Below are 20,301 nucleotides of genomic sequence, written 5' to 3'. Positions count from 1 at the left end.
AGCAGGAATCCAGATCCCTCCTGCCTTCGCCCAGTTCATTGTTGGGGTGCATGGCAGGGCAGTCTTACTTTCTTGGGGCTTGTGGGACAGCCTCTGATGGTCAAGAGCATCTTGAATCCCCAGACATTCTCCAGAGTGGCCTGGAATGTAACATTTCCCTGAATCTGCTTGGCCTATTACTGGGAGAGAGAATGGGGGTCTGGGGAGGTGGGCAGGACTGGGGAAAGGTCGTGAATGGGGGAAGTGAGGGCAACGAGACAGAAAAGAAACTGCACAGGGGTTCACAGAATGCGGGCGCTTTCAGGGCCACCACGTCAGAGAGGTGCCCCGACTGATCAAGATTTCACACCTGACGGATGTCAACGCCAGCAGAACCCCAGCCCCTCTCTCCCGACCCAGGGCAGTCAAAAGGCTGAATGCGAGGCGAGGTCTGATTTTGCAGAAGCTTTGTAGAAATTCGCTGCGTCAGAGAAACTGAAAGACCAAACAAAACCCCTAAAACACCAAGCCCGATTCTCTCATCCACGTGGCACAAGAACAAGCCAAAAAAAGGGAGGCGGGGGAAGAGTCACCCGTCCCGCCCCTGCTGGGAGAGTCAACTCCTGGGCCAGCCCGGTCGCTGCCGGGCGCGGCGGGGAGGGAGGGCGATTGAGAAAGCCCTGTTCCCACAAGGCCGCCTTGCACCGGTCCCCTCGGCCCGCGCCGGCCCCGTCCGTGGCCGCCGCCGAGCGCGGGGAGCCTCCGCGGGCCCTTTAAGGGCCGAGAGGTGCGCGGTCTCTTTAAGGCAGGTCCTGGTGGTTTCTGTTTTCTGAAGGAAGTGACGGGGGGTGGGATTGAATGAAAAGTGCAAAACAGAGTCTCGGAGCGCCGGAGTCGGGGGCCCTGGGAGCGCGGTGTCCGCCTCGGAGCCGCCGGGGGACGCGCGACGGAGCGCAGCCCACGTGCGTCGGCGCCGCGTCGCGGGCGCCCCACGGCTGAGCCCCTAGGGGAGCCGCGCCCCGGCGCCGCGAACTAGCCTCCAAGTTAGGGCGAAGTTTGGCCGAGCCGTTCCCCGCCCGCCCGCGGCGCGCCGGGACCGCGAGGGCGGCGGCGGTCCCCGGGGATGCGCCCACCCGGCCGCGGCGGGGTCCCTCCGGCGTCCCCTGCGCTGCTGTTCCTGCTGCTGCCGGTGCTTATGCAGCTGCTGGGGGCGCCGCGCGGCGAGGGCGCAGGGACCGGGGCTGGCGCGCCGTCTGAGCTGCGGATCCGCGTGCGGCTGCCCGACGGCCAGGTGACCGAGGAGAGCCTGCAGGCGGACAGCGACGCCGACAGCATCAGCCTGGAGCTGCGCAAGCCCGACGGCACCCTCATCTCCTTCACCGCCGACTTCAAGAAGGTGAGGCACCCTCGCTCGCCCCGGGGGGACCTGCGTGCCTGAGCGCTCCGGGGTCCCAGTCGCACCGAGGCCAGCAGACGGAAGACTGGGCCAGGAGAAGGACGCGACTTAGCCAAGGTCACGCCGGGCTCTTATCCACACCTCTTTGCCCTGTTCCCCAGCGCCTAGACCCGGCCCTTCATTCTCCCCCACGAACTGCTCTGCTGCCTTTCCGATTCTCCCCTCCAGCCTTTCACTTCTTCTCTCTGGCTGCCCAGGCCACCAGACCAGCTCCCCACTTCGTCTTTCAACTCTCCACTCTCCGAGAGCCCTCTAGGTGCAGACCTTACTTCAAGGGAGTCAATGTTAATAACCCCGTCTCCCTTTTTGGAGTCATTTTCTCAGGCTCTATCAGGGAAGAATCCTGGGCCAGGCATCAGAGGTCCTGGGTTCTCGCTGTGTGACCTAGGGCAAGTTCCTTTCCTTCTCCGGGCCTCCTTTCTCACCTCTGTACAGAGCAAGCCGGTGGCGCCAGGCCTCCCAGCCCTGACATCTTGGAGGCTGTGTACCACTTCTCCTTGTTTCACTTTCCTGGGCTGGGGGAGGGGGTTCCTGGGAAGAGCTGCTTGTCCCATGTCCCTCCCAAGCCACTTCTCCTCTTTGGTCCAAAAGTCTGGGAAACTTGTAGCGGAAGACCTGGGGAGAGGCCCCAGATGAGGTCCCCAGGCTATGGGAGAGGTGCCGCCTCTCACCCTGCTTGGCAGGAGGGCTGGCCAACCCCCAGTTTTGGCCTAGATTGTGGGGAAGTGGGTAGAGACAGCCTCTCCTGAGTGTGTGTGTGTGTGTGTGTGTGTGTGTGTGTGTGTGTGTGGTGGAGGGAACCAGTAGGTGGGCCTGGACCCCCAGGATTGGGGCTGGGGTAGAGAGTGGAGGTGCTGGGCTTATCAGGAAGTGGGCCTGGAAGGACGGTGAATGACTAACGGTGACCCAGCAGCAGGAATCCTGGAGGGGAGGAAGGTGGGTAAGGTGTAGGTACACAAAGGGAGTCTCCTGATCACCTAAAGTCCCCTCCCCAAGTCCCTCTCCTGGCAAAGAAGCCCTGTGAGGCTCTGTCTCTGGGGGAGTGGAGAGGTGAGGCCCATGACATAGGCAGCAGCTGGGGAAGCCCGGGGCGGTGGGACTGTTGCCTGAGCTATCTCTCTCTCCTTCCTCTTAGAGACTGGGAGCTGGGGTGGCGGGGAAAGGGTAGAGTTTGGAGTGTCAGCTAGGGACCCAGCAGAATCACCCGAAGATAGTACCAGGTGGGTGGGTGGTGATTCTGTGGACGGTGGAGGTGGGGCTTGACGGAGATCTGTCCCTGGACTACTGAGTTTTCACTGACAAGGGATGTAGGGAGACCAGTGGCGGGTGGCAGGTTGTGGGGGGAGGGGCGGTTGAGTGTCACAATGGGGAGGACTTTGCGACCCTTCCTCACTCAGCAGGCCCAAGCTAGGTTCTCAGTTCAGGTAGGGGCAGGTGAGTTTGTGTGCGGAGAGAGGGAAGCTGACAGGGCCAGAACACCCCCAGAGTCCCCACTTAAACTCCAGGGGAATTTTGTCAAGTCTCTTCTTTTCCTTGAAAACCCAAATAGTGGCTGGACCCTCCCCAGGAGACAGGGATCTGATCTTCCCTTCTGACCTTCCACTGAAGCCCTTTGTCCTTGTGAGTGAGCGTCAGGCCAGCCTATGAGTCTCCCACCTTCCTGCCCACTGCACATTGTTCTACGGCTGTGCTGAAGCCCTAGAGAGACTTCCCCGACCCTGCCACCTCTCTGGCAGCCAAGGCTGTGGCTAGGACACTGGTTGAAAGAGTCAAGGGGTAGCGCTCAGCTTTTATAGCCTCTAGCTGCAGCATGAAAGATTTTATTGCTCTACCCTGAGGGTGAGGGGAGGGGAGAGGCGGGGTGGCAGTGGGGTGAAGGCCTGGGGATTGGGGCTGAGGGTGGAGTAGGGGGCTGACTGCCCAGTTAGAGAATCGATTCAGAGCTGATTGTAAGAGCCTCATTTTTGCTATTTTTTTATTATTTTATTTTTTCCTTGTTAGTTATTTTAAATATAGCAGTGTGTACATGTCAATCCCAAACTCCCTAACTATCCCTCCCCCCAAACCTTACCCCCTGGTAACCGTAAGTTCCTTCTCTAAGTCTGTGAGTCTGTTTCTGTTTTCTAAATAAGTTCACTTACAGCATTTTTTTTTTTTTTTAGATTCCGCATACAAGCATTATTTCTCTTTCTCTGACTTACTTCACTCAGTCTGACAATCTGTAGGTCCATCCATGCCGCAAATGGCATTAAGAGCCACATTTTAATCCCCACAGCGGTCCAAACCACCACCCAGGTTTCCAGAGTGTGCTTTTCAGGTTAGCCTCTGACCCAGAAGCTGGCATTTCACACCCACCCCTGGCATCTCCAGTTTCATCAGCAAGGGAGGGAACTGGGAGTGGAAAGTATGGAAAGGGAACCAGCTTTCCAAGGTCCCCTCTAACTCTGGGTGTCTCAGATGGCCTGGAGCAGGGTGGAGTTGGGGAAGGCTGGGAGTGGGGTTTATCTCCACCCCAGTCCACTGTCTGCATTGGCCAGAGCAGCTTTTATACGGGATCCTTCTGGGGTGGGTCACCTCTCTTGTTGCCCGCCCAGTCCTCAAGATCTCTGGCAGCTTTCCACGAGAAGCTTCTATCTAGAAGTAATGATTTTCCTGTAGGAAAAAGTCCTGGATGTGGTGTTTCTTTTGTTTCATGTACCAAATCCATTTGGGGTGGTTTGGAAACAGTCCCTAGTCCACTTGGCAATAGTGACGTTGGCCATTTTGCACATTTGGGAGACAGTCCAGACTGAAATGAGACAGACCTGGTTTAACCCTGGGCAAGCTACCTGATCTGTCCAAGCCTTCATTTCTTCATCTGTAAAATGGGGGTAATAATGGTACCGATCCCATGGCCATTGTGAGAACTAAACAGGGCAATGCATATGAAATACTCACTGTGTGTCAGCGGCTGTACTCAGTGCTCCAGAAGTAGAAGCCAGTAACTTTCATAATCATAGTTCACGTCGCATCTCAACATGGACCTTCCCTGCTAAGCCTGGGTGCAAAGGGGTTGAATGACCGACCCAAAGTCACACAGAAGGTCAGCACTGAGCCTGGAAGAGCCTTAATCCTTCATCGTAAGCTTCTCTTTGAAGCTCCATTTATTAGTCAGAGTTCTCCCGAAAAACAGAAATAATAGGGTAGAAATACAGATCTACAGAAAGAGATTTTATTATGAGGGGTTGGCTCATACGGTTATGGAGGCTGAGTCCCATGGTCTGCTGTCTGTAAGCTGGAGGTCCAGGAAAGCCCGTGTAGTCCCAGTCTAAGTCCACAGGCCTGGGAACCAAGCGCACTGATGTCTGAGGGAAGGAGAAGATGGATGTCCAGCTCACACAGAGAGAGCAAATTTGCCCTTCCTCCACCTTTGTTGTTCTATTCACACCCTCAACAGATTGAATGATGCCCACCCACCCTGGTGAGGGCCACCTTCTACTCAGCCTGCTACTTCAAATGCTCATATCTTTCCGAGACAGCCTCACAGACACACCCAGAAATAATATTTTGCCACCTATGTGGGCATCTCTTAGCCCAGTGAAGTGGAAACATAAAGTTAACCATCACACTCCAAAATTGCTGGCCAGCCCCCCAGCAGGGAGCAGCCATCCCTGTCCTGTCAGTCTACTCAGGGCAGCAGCGAGGCCCCTTGTGCTGGAGGCAATGCAGCCCTCTGTCTGGATGATCTCACCACACACCCACACCCACACCCACACCCACACCCACACCCACACACCCCACCCCCCACCCCTTCCACCCTCCCTGTTTGCGTCTGCCGGGATGGGTCTCTAACATGGCCTGGCCCTCCCCACACAGCCACACGACCTGAAGCCAGTAAAGCTGTAACAGTAGTCAACCTGCTCTAGGACACGTATGTAGCCTGGAGCCCGGGCAAGGATGACGAACTCCACAAGCAGCCTGGAGCTACCGAATCACCATCGTGAGTTACTGTAAGCCCTGCCCACAGGCTGCTGCCCGTCAAGCAGATCAGGCTGCCGCTCTCAAAGAAGTGCTAGAGCTCAGCGACTCCCAGGCTTCGCTGCACATTTGAATCGCCTGGGGAGGGAGCTTTGGAAAACCCCGAAGCCAGACTAATTAAGTCCGACTATCTGAGGCTAGGAGCCAGGCAGCCAGAATTTTAAAGAGCCCCTGGTGATTCCAATGAGCAGCAAAGTTTGGGAAGCATTGGCATAGCTGCTCCAGGGAAGAAGGGGCTTGCAGGAGGTTTCAGGTTAGACTGGTAAATGAAGGTAGATCCCAAACTCGGTCACTTCGTTGAAACCTGTCATTCTACCCGCAATAGTCCCTAATGTGTTTCAACAGCATATCGAGGCTTAATTCTCCGTGTCCTCAGTGCCGGAACTAAAATTCATCACACACTGTCAACAGGCAGTGCTCTTCTTGAGAATCCAAAGCCCAGGTATGTAATTATACCCGGATGTACAGACTTACTGGGCATATTAATAGCGGGCGTGGCACCATCCCGGCTTTTGGTCTGACAGCCCTGTTGGTCCCCGTCCCCCAGGCTGCTGTGCCCGTCCAAGTATCTCTTTCCCCTCTGTCTCCCAGTGTGACTGTCTAAAAGCTGTGGGAGGGGATGAGTCATGCTCAAGCGGTTTGGTGCTGACTGGACGGGGAGGGTGGGGCTGAAAGATAAGAGAAAGTCATGAGCAGCTGCGTGGGGGTTGGGGGGGTCAAGGCTGCAATGGGAGGAAGGAGCCATATCCAATGTGTAGAGGGAGGGGGTCAAGAGGGGCCTCGGGCTGGCGCCAAGATAGGGGAAGCCGTATAACAGGGTGGGTGAGCTCGAGGTCACTCTGAGGGACCCAGAGAGATGGGAAACTTGCGCCCTGCTCTGGGCCCCGATGGTCCAGAGAGCACCAGCGTCCCTGCCCTGGGGCTCCCCGCCTGGGTGCGGGGAGCAACTTCAGCCTGTGAGAGGTAGTCAGCAAAGATGTGGAATGTGCAAATGGCCATGTTGCTGCCGGAGGCTGTTTATTCTAACGGGATATCACATCACGGGACTGTCAGGCAGGACAAACTCTTAGAGTCCAGTCTCCCCCTACCCTGCAGTTTGGTGATTCGTAGTAGGGGTATTTGTTGGAGAGGATGTCTTTTGGGGGAACAGAGGGCAGTCGAGGTGCTTACAGGAGAGGCCCAGAGTTTTTTGGTATCCAGGGTATTTCCCCACCCTGGCGGTTCATGAGAAGTCACCAGAAAGAATGATCCGGCTTGTGTCCATGGAACCCTCCGGTCTAACAGCAGTCCCTCTGCCATGTCTGAGGAAGTCCTCCCCGCATCAGGGATCAGCAGCCCTGCCCCGAGGTTCAGCCCAGCTCCTGGCGTCTGGCAGGCATCTCCCATCCCCCGAATGCCTATGTCCAGATGGAGTCCTGGCAGAAGATCCCGGGTCAGGCAGTGAGGACTGCCACCTGGGACAAGTAAGTGGCCTGTTGGGATGACGGGGAGAGGCAGAAGTGAGGTTCTTCCTACGAGGCTTCCCAGGGTACACAGAGGTGGTGATGGTGGAGCAGCAGAGGCCAGCTTTGAGGTAAGAATCACATATGTCTGAGCTGTCAGATCACACACTGACAGTTGCTTTCACACGCCTGGCCTCATTCGATCCTCACCACTACACCGTGCAGCAGGTATGGCTTCCATTTTGCAGACGTGCAGACTGAGGCTCAGAGCTATGAAGTGACTTGCACGAGATCAGTAGCTAATGACCCAAGGTTGGGACCCAGGGAGCCTTCCACTACATTCTGACCGCCTGTGCTACTGTGGCATATAAGCGGGCTCCTTCTAGAAGGCTGAAGAAACCTGAATAGGGGAGGGGAGAGGGAAGAAGGAGACTGGAAAGAGCCTCGGTGCAGAGGAACAGATCTACAGAGAAAACCTCCTCTGTACAGATTTGGGCTGCACCCCTCCCCCAGGCTCATCACAATTCCCCCACCCCACCCCTCCCACGAATTTTAAGTTTTGACCCCTTCACTGTGCCTGAGACACTCCCCGTTCCCCTCCCGCCATGGCCTCTGGAGAGATGGTGGGTGGGGGTGAGGGGACCATTTTTAAAACATCTCACAGATACTACTGAGCACTCACTAGACATTTTTCTGCCCTTTCCCAGCTGTGTGACTTGACAAATCACGTAACCTCTCTGAGCCCCAGGTTCAGACATGACACAAACACAGTGTGATGCTGGCAGGCGTGTTGTGAGAAGTGAGTAAGAGGCCTCAGCGAAGCAGAGGCCAGCGAGGGCACGTGAGAAGAGAAGTAGCAGTTCTAGCCGGGGCCCCAGCCCTGCTTCCTCAGGCCGTTAAGCAGATGGTTCCTGCTCTGGGGACCAGAGCTTTATTAGGATTCCCGTCCTTTCAGCTGGCAAGCGCTGAAGTGGCTGCCACCGAGGTTCCCACGAAGGGCTGGGGGCGGGGCTGGGGCTGGGAATGCAGGTGAGAGGGAAGCGTGGCACCCGCCTCGGGAGCCCTGAGTCAGCAGGACATTGGGGCGCAGTTGATCCACATACAGCCACACGTTGTTCCAGGGGCAGTCGGGACACTGGCGGCCTCTGGGATTTGGCTGACAGAGCACTGGGGGCACTGGGAGGGGGCAGGCGGCACTGCCCCCAGCTGGTCGTGGCACCCGTAACAAGAAGCCTCTGTCCGGGCCTAGCCTTGAGGGTCTGCAGGCATCTCGTAATAGGGGCGGCCTACGTCCCGGGCACCGGCCAGGGAACGTGCTCGGCCTGGCTTTGGGTTGAGTCCATTCGCCTCTGTACCTGCTTGGAGAGACAGGGCAGAGGGGCCAAGGTGCCCCTGAGTGTGCCCCGGGGCAGCCAGCATGGGGAGAAGAGGGTGTTGGTTCCTGGCTGCCCCTCCAGGGCGACCCCTCACCTCCCCAGTGCAGTGAAGTTCGCTCCTCTCTAGCCATAAAGCAGCCCCAGCCAGGAGCAGCGCCATAAATACTTGGGTTGGCTCAGCCCGGGCCTCAGAATCACACAGTCCGGTGTGACGACGGGAAGGAGACCAAGATGGTAGAGGAAACTCCCAGGAGACAGCATCAGCCGTCCAAGGGCAAAGAGGAAAGGGGAGCTGGTGCTTTGTGGAGACCCTGGAGAGGTGGCCTTCAGCCTGGGCTGTGCAGCCGCCGTGGCACAGAGGTGGGCTGGGAGAGGGGCTTTGAGGGAAGGGCAGCTCCGCCGTCAGGCCCTCTTAGTTTTCAGGTCCCCTGTGGTGCAAGGCTGGGCTGACAGCAAGGTCTGAGATAGGACAGCCCCCCCCCACTGCTCCCCACTGGGGGGCTGAGGAAGGCCCCTGGGAGGGTGACAGGAAGGCAGAGGAGGAGGGGAGGTCGGCCAGGCTGAGGCTGGGGCAGCGAACGAACGTAGGAGAGGATGCCCATGAGGGGGTGTGCAAGGCAGGGGAGTGTAACAGCATGTGTGCAGAGGCTCGTGTGTGAGATGGGGTGTGAGACATGGCGTGTGAGACTTTGGGGGAATTCAAGGAGGGAGGGAGGGTGTGGGAGAGACTGTCGGAAGGAGGTGGGCCTGTGAGACAATCTGTGAGGGCTGCCACGTGTGACTGAGAGAAAGGGGGAGGTGGGGAGTCTCCCGGGAGAGGCTGTGAGGGAGGAAACGTGCTCCTAGGAGCAACGGTGTGAGGGAGAAGGGGCCGTACAGCCGAGCCACGGCGTGGGCCCTGGCGGGAGGGGCCTGGGGGGCCTGGGTGCCGCTGGGTGAGGGGTGGGAGGTGGTGGGAGGATCAGCACGTCTGGGTGAAAGATTATGGCCGTGGGACCCATGAATGGGGGAAAGCAAGTGTCTGTGCGTCCAGTTACGATTCAACTTGGCTGTGAGTAACATAAAACCCCCCAGCAGCCGGAGCAAGAGAGAGGTTTGTTTCCCCCTTTCAGTCTCATCTAAGGCTGGAAGCCGGCAGCTGGGCTGATGTGACCGCATCACAGCCGTCAGCGCTCCGCTGGGCTCCGTCTGTGGGGTTGCCACCCATCCTCAACACTGAGGTTTCCCTGGAGCTTCTCCCCAGGAAGGCAGCAGCAGAGGCCTGGCATGGACTGTCTGCTCTTGGAAGTGCAGAGAGCTGCCCCCTGCTCTTCCCAGAACAGCCTTCTCTCTGTGAGATACAGCGTGGCAGGGAGTGGACGCAAAGAAGAATAGAATATTTGGGAAGGGGCTCGGGGCAGGGGGAGCTCGCAAGAGCAGAAGGATCACTGGATTGAGTCAGGAGATCTGGGCTCCTGGGCCTGGCTCTGCAGCTGTGTGACCTTGAAGGTCACGTCCCCTGCTGGAACCTCACTGGAGCATGAACTAAATGATCCCCTAAATCTTCTAGAGGCCCAAATTACAGCTGTAGGACGACCAGCCTGCAGAAGCCCAGTTACGAGGAAGCCCAAGAAGAGAGAGCCGTCTTCTTTTTGGAGGCGAGGGGGTTGCTGGAGGCCCCGGAGCACCGGTCCATTCTCTCAGCTCCGTGCCAGACCCTGAGGACGCTGCATAAATAAGTGGAGCCCCGTCTGGGGCTGGGGCGCAACACGAAGGGCCCGGGGCACGTGTTGCCCAGGCAGAAGACGCTACATGAGGACGGGGCCCTCTGCCGAGGCGTTTAGGTCAGATGCACACTGGCCCAGCACAGCTCGAGTTTCTGATTCAGCTCTAAGCCAGAGATCCATTCACGTCCTACCCTGGCTCAAAACCCAGCGATGACGCCCAGTGATCTGCTAGATGAAGCTCAGACTTCTTTGGCTGGGCTCTCGGACACTGTGCCCTGCCCTCCTGCCGGCCAGCCTCCTCCTTCCACACCCAGCCCTCCCCTCCCCGGTACCCACCTCCCTTTCCTCAGCACCCTGGCCTGCTCTTGTCTGCCCACTCAGCGCTTCATTTATTCATTTCCAGATAGGTACTGAGCACCTGCTGTATTCAGGGGTCAGGGATACACTGCAAATAAGATACTCTCCCAGCCTCAAGGAGTTGAGTCTGGAAGGAAAGAGATCATTGCAGACACAGTGGGATTCGTGCTCTGGAGGCTAGGGGTTGGGCCTGGCCAACTCTGCTGGAGGGTTGGTGAGGGCAGGTGTGACGGATGCATTTGAACTGAGTCCTGAAGGATGATGGGCAGAAGGGGACAGCTCATCCCTGGCAGAGGCATCAGCTCATGGCCTCGCTCATTCTGGGAACTGCCATCTCTTTGGTTCAGCCTCTGGGGGGTACACTTTATGGTGAGGACAAAAGGAGCCTTGGAAGGGCACTGGGCCAGATTGTGTGACAGTAGCGTGGAGGGAGGGATGGGGTGGGGGCATTAAGAGGCCTTGGTACCTTCCCATCTTCTGTACATGCCTCTCTCTTTGCTAGAAAGCCACCCATCCTTTGACTGTCCAGAACCACTGAAATGTCCTTCGCTCTAGGAAACCTTTCCTCCCTCCACCCCTCCCAGGCCCATCCCTAAGGGGACAGAAACGCTCCCTCCTCCATCCTTTGCCCTATAGCATTTTGCATAAACCTCACCCTAGGCCTTATCATAGAGCGCAACATCAGTTGGAGGTCAGCCTCTCCTCTGAGCCCCTTAAGACAGGAGCCTTGGCCTTGGCCGTGCCCACTCCCCTGCCCCGCCCTGGCGCCCGTGAAGGCTCTGCCCTGTGTAATCAGTGCCCTCCCACAGATTACCTGCGAGATCCAGCAGCCACCTGACTTCTCTGGGCCTCAGGTACATCTCTGGGAGAAAAATTTTTTGTCCTGCCTCTGCAGGTCTGGAGTAGATCACAGCTGGAGCAAGGCCAGGGATTGCAGCAATAATAGAGAAACTTAAGGAATCCGGCCCACTCTGTTCTGAGACCTTTCACTCATTTTTCCTCACAGTAATCCCTTGAGGTGTAGGTATTGTTAGTTGTACTCATTTTACACATGTGGAAACTAAGATACAGAGAGGTTAAGTAAATCCCTCAGGGTTACAGGACTCATATCAGCAAAGCCAGGATTTGGACGCGGCCAGCACTGGCTCCAGAGCCTTTGCTCTTAACTACCGTGCTCTTTGGGACCCTTAAAACCACCCCCAAAGGACTTCAGCAAATGCTCTCTCCATGGCCATACGCTCTGTGTGGCCCAGTTTCAGCCCTAGTACTGGCCACTCCACTTCTTCCTGGTGGCCTGGCTCCTGGTGGGCTGGAGTTTCCTGGGAGCTCGTGGGAGAAGAAGCCTTATAGAAACTGCCCATCTTGGGAACCCTAGCCTGCGTCCTGGGCCTGGGGAGCCTGCCATGGGCTCTTCCCCAGCTGTGTGGTCTCGCCTTGGGGGTTAGGGCACCTCTGGGTGGACCATCCCAGGGGACTCTCGGGCGAGCAGGGAACCTGGGAGTGAGGCATCCATCTGGCCTGGGTTTAGCGTTTAGCCAGATGTTCCTTGGAGCAGGGAGACCTTTCCCCCTGCCCTGCCCTCTGTGCTGGAGGGAAAGGGGGCCCTGGAACCTTAGCAGTGAGTCTGAGGTGTGGGGAGTAGAAGGTAGGAGGGACACTGGTCATGATGACGGAGCCGGAGATCCAGATGCTTGGGCCGCTTGTCTCCCTCCCGGGGCTCAGCGCATGGAGTATGGTTTCCCGGAGACATAGGATTAAGAAGGCTGGAGAATTCAGGGTTTAAAGAGGCTCTGGGCAGGGCAGGCAGAGGGCTTAGAAGGGCGATCCTGCATCATCTTACCCTGATGTTTGCGTCGGATGCTGTTGTCTGTTAGTCACACAGAGCCCTGGATAGGAGCCGCCACGTTCCCAGGGCAGGTCTGCAGAGGACATACAGACCACCGCCGACGGGCACAGCTAGAAGAGGGCACTGCCTTCTCATCCTGGCTCTGCCGCTCGCCAGCTGTGTGGCTTAGGGCAGACCACACTTTCTCTCTGGGCCTGAGCTTTAGTTTCTTTAACTGGACATCAAAGAAATCGAACTCGTTGATTTAGGACGCAGCTGTGCACTGTGGCTGAGAGCGCTTGGGTTTTGGAGTCAGACCGCCTGGGTTAAAATTCTGACTACATTTCCTCTTGGTCCCATGACCTTGAGCAAGTTATCCATTCCAAACTCGGTAATAATCATAGTTCCTATCTCCTCTTGCTATAAAGATTTTAAACCGGACGATACATCCTTTTTGACTCATGGTAACAATGACTTGTCCCTTCCAGTTATAAACTTCAATACAGCTTTGTCCTACACAAATAAATAGGAGATATAGAGGAAATCTATCTCAACAAAATAATTCTCATCCCCTCGCTTCACCCCCAGTCAAGTTCCCATTTTGGTAGCGTTTTGTTGTTGTCGTTGACGTTGTTGTTTAATACAGAAGCAGGGAAAATACTCTAACAGATTTTGTTCGCCCCCTGGTCTGGTCTAAAAGTTCAAATTCTTTCTCCTGCTAATGGTAGACGGGTGATATCCAAGCAACGAGGCCACTTGGGGCATCCCTCAGACCACAGGCGGTGACACGTGCCTGTGGTATTGGAGAGATGCTGTGAATATACCAGATGGGTTCTTTTAAAGGGTCATTGCTGAAATTACCCCGGAGGTGGAACTTGGATCCTGCCTGGGGGTCCTGCCAGGGACATCCGCCTGACTCAGCCCTGGGAGGGAAAGTCTGGTATCAAGTCTCACCTGGCAGGAACTGAGCCCAGAACAGAAAATGCACAAGTGTACCAGCCTCCAGTCTCTCCTCAAACGACCTGAGGGGGTGGAAGATTGGATGGCCCAGGCTGGCGGGGCAAGCAGATCCCAGCCTCGTGGCCCGAGAGTGGATTTCCTGTGGAGAGGAAGCTGAGGTTATCCGAGCTCTGATTCACCTTGCCTGCAAGTCTGGGACCATGAGGAACCTTATGGAACCTTTCTCACCAGCTGGGTCTCAGTTTCCCTTGCTGCAATCTTGGCGGAAAATCTCCCCGGACACTCCCACCCCTCAATGTTCCAGAGATCATTTACAGTGAAAAGAAGTAGGGAAATGTCCTTGTAGAGTCAGAGGACTTCCAAAGGGCATGGGGGTTTGTGTGAGGACAGCACTGACTAGTTTCAGATCACCTGGGACACTTGCTGGTCACCTGCAGTGATGACAGTGGCCCCGGTTAGCACCACTGAGCACGTACTCCGGGCGGACATTCTGCTGTGCTTTCCCTCCACACTAACTCATTTAGTCGTCACCATAAGCCTCCAGGTAAAAGTGGCATCATCCCCTTGGGCTTCCCTGGTGGCGCACTGGTTGAGAGTCCGCCCACCGATGCAGGGGACACGGGTTCGTGCCCCGGTCTGGGAAGATCCCACATCTCGCGGAGTGGCTGGGCCCGTGAGCCATAGCCGCTGAGCCTGCGCATCCGGAGCCTGTGCTCTGCAACGGGAGAGGCCACAGCAGTGAGAGGTCCGCGTACCACAAAAAAAAAAAAAAAAAAAAAAAAAAGTGGCATCATCCCCATTTCACAAACGAGGCTTAGAGAAGGTGGGAGATAGACCTGTATGCCGGCTAATACAGTGTAGACTTGGAGTGGAACCCTGGGCCCCTCGCTGCCTCTACTGGAATCCAAGGGGGACCCTCAGGCCCTGTTCTCAGAGCATCTCACTCTGGCACATGGACAGTAAGTGCTCAGTGAATGGGGGCTCTCAGTGGGCGAGGCCAGGGCACGGACACTGAAGGATGCATAGCTACACGGGGCTATATACCCTCCGTGCTGGTGCAGGGCCATTGGGGTTCCTGGAGGAGAGCCATCGTTGTGGCTTGGGTCTCTCGCAGGGGGGCTCTTGACGTATTCAGACCACTTCTGACTGGGACCTGCTGACTTCTCACCGCGAGCTGTTAGCCAAGGCACAGAGATGGGTGAGAGCAAGGGACACCTCAGGTACCCAGGGTTCCAGCAGCCAGATTGGGAAGGGGACCCGATCCCACCGCCCTTCTCCCTTCTCCTTCTGCCCCCCCCCCAGCCTCTCTGATTCATGCAGTGAATCAGTGACAGGAAAGAGCCCTTGGCCTGCTGGTAATGCCATTAGTAACCCCGAGGGGAAAGGGGAAGTGGAGAGGGAAGGGGAAAGGTGAGCCAGCCCAGCTCCCTCAGGCCAGAAGGCCGCAATAGCTGCTGCTGTGTCTTGCCCTTAACCCCACCCTGACCCCACTACCTCCATCTGAGATGCAGGTGGCTAGGAGCCTGGCTGACCAGAAGCACCGGGGGCATTCTCCCCAAACCTACTGAATGGGAAAGTCAGCGAGAGAAACTCTAGAATCTGTACTTGTAAAAATGCAGCCCTCTCCCATGATGCCGTAGTCAGGTGGTTGTAGGGGCCCTGACTCACCCTGATCAGGGTGATATGGGGGTACCACCAAGGGGAAGCATCAGCTATGAATGAACCAGGAGCCGAAAAGGGTGCTGTTTCCTTTAAGGTGACGTTCTGTACTTTTAAACAATTTTGTTTTGGAAAGCCTTCCAGCAGTTCCTTGTGTGAATTTTCCAGGAGGCTTTGGAACATCTGGGGCATGTTCTTTCTTTTAAGTCACAGGTTTAAACGGGAAAGAGAAAATTTTCCATGCCGGCAAGAGGGAGGCGTCTATTGCAGGGCAGCGTCCAGGCCTGTGTCCTCTGCAGGGTCTGAGCTGAGCACTGGGTGGGCTGGTGAGGAGGCCCCGCCCCCTCTGGCCGGTTCCCATTCTTCTGCTCTTCTCCATCAGGATGTGAAGATCTTCCGGGCCCTGATCCTAGGGGAGCTGGAGAAGGGGCAGAGCCAGTTCCAGGCCCTCTGCTTTGCCACCCGGCTGCACCACAATGAGATCATTCCCAGCGAGGCCATGGCCAAGCTCCGACAGGTGAGTGCCCACCCTGGACCTGACCCAGAGCCCTCACCCCTGCAGCTGACTCCTGGCCTGGACCCTACCCCAGCCTCAGTCTCCCACCTGATTGCCGGCACCCCACTCTTACCCTCTAGTCCTGAACCCCTTAAATATGCCAAACCTGACCCCATAACCCCAGATCCCTAATCTGCCCTGAACCACCATCTCCCAGCTTCTGCCAGTCCCCTAATCTCAGCTCCTCCCCGTTTATGATGGAGGCAGGTCGGATCTGCCTCCAGGCCGAGGGCCACCACTCATCGTCCCGGTGACGCTGGACAAGTCACCTCGCCTTCAAAACCCCTGTTTTCTTACTGAGAGATGGGTTATGGTGAGAATTAAGTGGGAGAGTGCATGTTAAGTGTTCAGTGCGGCCTTTGAAACCCTCAGCCTGTTGCCCTTCTCCCGGTCCCTTCCTGGACCCCGGGCCTCTCCCCGGCCTCATTTAATTTCCCTGAACTACCCAGCAGGAGCTGTCCGAGGCCCCTCCCTTTTACCTGCCTTTCCCAGAGTGACTCAGTTGCCTGGATGTTGGAGAATACGGGGCCCCAGAGGTCACTGACCCTGGGACAGTTCGCCTCGCCTGCCCACCTCCAACACCACCCCCCAGCAACGGGTCAGAATTCTCCCTCAGGCCCCAGAGGTCAGCCCGGGCGGCCGCTGGCTGAAAAGGCTCGACTGTGCCCTGGGTATCAGTTTCTCCGCCAGTTGGAAGGGGGCTGGGTGCCCCTTGACTGCCACCCTGCCGGTGGCCCCAAGGATCCGAAGACAGCCGGCGTGGGCTTGTCTGACTCTCAGCGACCAGGGAAAGAGTGGGCAGGGGGCCTTCTGAGGCCGGGTGGGAACAGCTCTTCTCCTCCACGCAGAAAAATCCACGGGCAGTGCGGCAGGCTGAGGAGGTGCGGGGCCTGGAGCAGATGCACATGGACGTCACCGTGAACTTCAGCCAGGGGGGCCTGCTGAGCCCCCATCTCCGCAACGTGTGTGCCGAGGCCGCGGATGCCATCTATACCCGCCAGGAGGACGTCCGGTTCTGGCTGGAGCAAGGTCAGCTGGGTGCTGCCCGCTGCCGTATCGTCTCAGATATGATGGGAAGCAATGACGAGATATGGGAGGTCTAAACCCAGCTGGGACTGGTCAGGGAAGGCTTCCTGGAGGAAGTGATGCCTGTGTGGCTCTTTACTGAGAGGAGTCAGCAGATGAAAGGAACCAATTCCAGGTAGGGACGTGGAGAACTGTGACTCTGCTAGGCCCCGGGGAGGGAATGCCCAGGCAAAGCCCCCATCAGCCCTGCCCTTAGTGAGAACACAGATGGAACCTTCTGTCGTGGGACACGGGAACAGGAACCAGGGTCTGGATGGGGCCCAAAGATGCCCATTCCCAGCTGCCACCTCTTCTGTCACCTCTCAGAGATCAGCTCCTCTCTTTCCCTTCACACCTTCCCAGGATCCTTGAGAACGCCTCCCATCTTTGCACGGTCCCTGCCTTTCCGGCCTATGGGACCTCACTGCTGGCCCATCTCTGGGTCACCTTCCCCAGGACTGTCCTGAAGTCAGACAGACCTGGGATTCAGTCCTGACTCCCCTACCTACTGTGTGACCTCAGCCAGATGGTTAAACCTCTCTGGGCCGGTTTTCCCATCTGTAAAACAGGGATGATAACATTTAGCCCATAGGGGTGCCGGGATGCCTGAAGGGGCCATGCCAGGAGGTCCCCTCCCCTCCCTCATCCCTGACCGCCGCCTTCTCCCCCAGGTGTGGACAGCTTCGTGTTCGAGGCCCTGCCCAAGGCCTCAGAGCCGATGTTGCTGCCTCGCTGTGGGCAGGTGGGGGACCGCGGGAAGCCCTGCGTCTGCCGCTACGGCCTGAGCCTGGCCTGGTACCCCTGCATGGTCAAGTATTGCCGCGGCCGTGACCGCCCAACGCCCTACAAGTGTGGCATCCGCAGTTGCCAGAAGAGCTACAGCTTCGACTTCTACGTGCCTCAGAGGCAGCTGTGCCTCTGGGATGAGGACCCCTAGCCGGCTCGGGATGAGGGCTGGTCCCGGAGGCAGCTGCGGGGGCCCACTGCTCCTCCCCCAGCCGCCAGAGGGCGTGGCCACCCCCAACCGAGGCCTTATTGCTGTTCCTTCCCTCCTAATCCCGGAGCCTCTGGCCCCTGATTTGTCACTGTGAAAAGGGGTGTGGCACGGCAGGGGTTAACTCATGAAGGCAGCCCCCCACTCCCATGGGGACGGAGGGAGAAGGGGGTTCTCCAAGCTTGACCCCCGCATCTCTCCTGAAATGTTCGCTTTCAAGCAACCAAAATAGGACCGCGTGACTCTATTTAACTCTCTGCAGGTTTAGACCCTGGAAGGCGTCGATGCCTGTGACACCCGCCTCCCCACGCCCAGCCCCCTGCCCCACCCTCCAGAAGGAGCTGGCCCCTGTGCACCTTCCCGCTGCCCAACAGGGAGGGGATCCTTGCCCCAGGGAGGGGGCAGCGCCGACAGCGGATCTCAACACGTTCCTCTCACTACTGGCCTCTGAGGCTGCCCGGGGGCCAGCTGGGGGCCCCCCACCCCGAGACAGACCACAGGTGCCTTTCCGCAGACCTGGACTTTGCCGAGGGAGCTGGAGCCGGCTTGCACCCTCGAAGCAGAAATATTTTTGTAAGGTTTTGGGGCAGGGAGGGAGCATGAAGTATGAGGAAAACTTGAATCCCAGATTTTTAATGCAAAGTATTTATCGTTTGTACCAGAAATAAAAGTTTAAATTTTTACTTGGCTGATAGCTCTAGACTCGGAGTTCTGAGAGAACTTTTGGCCAATGCTGCCACCTGGCGTCAGGAGAAGTGTCCCTGTGCTCTTGGTGACCCATCTTGGGACAACAACTCCTAAAGCACCTACTGTGTGCTCAGCCTTGTGTTGGGGGGAGAGGATGTAGATGGGGGTGGGTATTATTAGGAAAAGATATGACAAAATTTCTGCGCTTAAGAAGATGAGACATACATAGATGGGCAAGCCAGGCAGTAAAAGACCCCGTGACATAGACTGAGATGTGAGATATGGTGAAAACTCTGGAACCAGACTTCCAGGGGTCAAATCCTGGGCATGATTTTTTTTTTTAATTTATTTTATTGAGGTATAGTTGGTTTACAGTGTTGTGTCAGTTTCTGATGTATAGCAAAGTGATTCAGTTATACATATATACAATAGTTTGCATTTGTTAGTCCCAAACTCCCAGTCCATCCTTCCCCCACCCCCTTCCTCCCCTCCCCCTTGGCAACCACAAGTCTGTTCTCTATGTGAGGCTGTTTCTGTTTTGTAGATAAGTTCATTTGTGTCATATTTTAGATTCCACATGTAAGTGATATCGTATGGTATTTGTCTTTCTCTTTCTGACTTACTTCACTTACCATGATAATCTCTAGGTCTGTCCATGTTGCTGCAAATGGCATTGTTTCATTCGTTTTTACGGCTGAGTAGTATTCCATTGTGTATATGCACCACATCTTTTTTTATCCATTCACCTGTCGGTGGACATTTAGGTTGTTTCCATGCCTTGGCTACTGTAAATAGTGCTGCTGTGACCATAAGGGTGCATGTAAATATCTTTTTGATTTGGAGTTTTGTCCAGATATATGCCCAGGAGTGGGGTTGCTGGATCATACGGCAACTCTAGTTTTTGGAGGAACCTCCATACAGTTCTCCATAGTGGCTGCACCAATTTGCATTCCCACCAACAGTGCAAGAGGGTTCCCTTTTCTCCACACTCTCTCCTGCATTTGTTACCTGTAGACTTTTTAATGATGGCCATTCTGACCAGAGCAAGGTGATACCTCATTGTAGTTTTGATCTGCATTTCTCTGTGAGCGAGGTTGAGCATCTTTTCATGGCCCTGTTGCTGGCCATGATTCTTATTTGCTGTGCAATCTTGAGTTACTTTACCTCTCTGTGCCTCAGCTCTCTCAGCTATAAAATGGGCTTAATTGTGAGACTGAAGTGAATTTATACGTGTCAAGTGCCCAGCACATAGTGAGTGCTCACTGTGTTAGCTGCTATTAATATTGTTACCGTTAGTGAAAAGAGCAGACGTTTCCTCATTTATAAACCCGACACAATGGAGCCAGACATCCCGAAGGCCTCTTCGCTTCAAGAGTATCTTCTAGTATAAAGAGGCTGTAACATGAAGTGCTGGGCTGGGCACTGAGGACTTTCAAGGAGGAGGGATGTGCAGGCTGAGTTGATTGGGGAAGTTTTCCTGGACAAGATGGGACGTGGGTTGAGGCTGCAGGCTGGTAGGGATTTGGCAAGGTGGAGGGGACTGTGTGAGCACAGGGCAGAGACTGGAGTCTTTCAGGCGTTGGGCAAGTCCCAGGGGTCCCATCTCCTTAGGAGGGAGGAGGCGGGGAGTCAGAGCCTTCCTCACAGGCCTTGGAGAAGGAAAGGGGCTGGCAGGGCTGTCCCCCTTACTCTGCCCCCCAGCACCCCCAGAACAGGCTGCTGTTGCCCATGGAACTGTGCTGGGCTTGCCTGATGGTCAAGTTAGTGGTAGGGGAGTGGGGAGACATACTTTTCAAGTGGGCGTGCCTCTCTCTGAACCTGTTTTCAAGAACCAGCTTCACCCGTGCTGGGGGGCAATTTGGGGAGGCCTTCCTCCCCAAGCGTTTTTCTCCTTCACCTCCTGCCCAGCCCCTGCTCCGGGTGAGGGAGGGAATTACTTGGAGAAGGCATCTCCCACCCCTCTTAACTCTGTGGGTGTGTCTTCATTGCTGGGGGTGGTGGTCCCCACACCATATGCCTTCCCTACTCACTTCCAAATAGCCAAGAATAATACTTTTGAAAAAAGTAATGTTTTCAAGACTTGGAGTATTTTTCTGATCTTCCTTGGGAAGGGGGGGATGAGCACCTCCAAGCCTGCCTGTGTCCTGTGGGGAGGGGCCTGCTGGACACTGTTACTACAGACCACCCTGCCTGGGGCCCCTTGTCGGTCTCAGGGCATGGAG

The 20,301-nt window shown here is 56.3% G+C and overlaps 1 protein-coding gene across 1 annotated transcript; it reads left to right on the top strand.

Annotated features, from left to right (window-relative positions):
- The first annotated feature begins 615 nt into the window (after positions 1 to 615).
- On the top strand, positions 616 to 20,144 carry OAF (out at first homolog). Its single transcript, XM_060017790.1, has 4 exons — positions 616 to 1,375; positions 15,160 to 15,294; positions 16,182 to 16,362; positions 17,070 to 20,144. The coding sequence occupies exons 1-4, from the start codon at positions 1,103 to 1,105 to the stop codon at positions 17,333 to 17,335; spliced, it is 855 nt and encodes a 284-aa protein (XP_059873773.1). The 5' UTR covers positions 616 to 1,102; the 3' UTR covers positions 17,336 to 20,144.
- Positions 20,145 to 20,301: the final 157 nt, after the last annotated feature.

The sequence above is a fragment of the Delphinus delphis genome, chromosome 8 (assembly GCF_949987515.2).
Source record: "Delphinus delphis chromosome 8, mDelDel1.2, whole genome shotgun sequence".
In the NCBI taxonomy this organism is placed as follows: Eukaryota; Metazoa; Chordata; class Mammalia; order Artiodactyla; family Delphinidae; genus Delphinus; species Delphinus delphis.
This window is presented reverse-complemented; position numbering and strand designations above follow the sequence as displayed.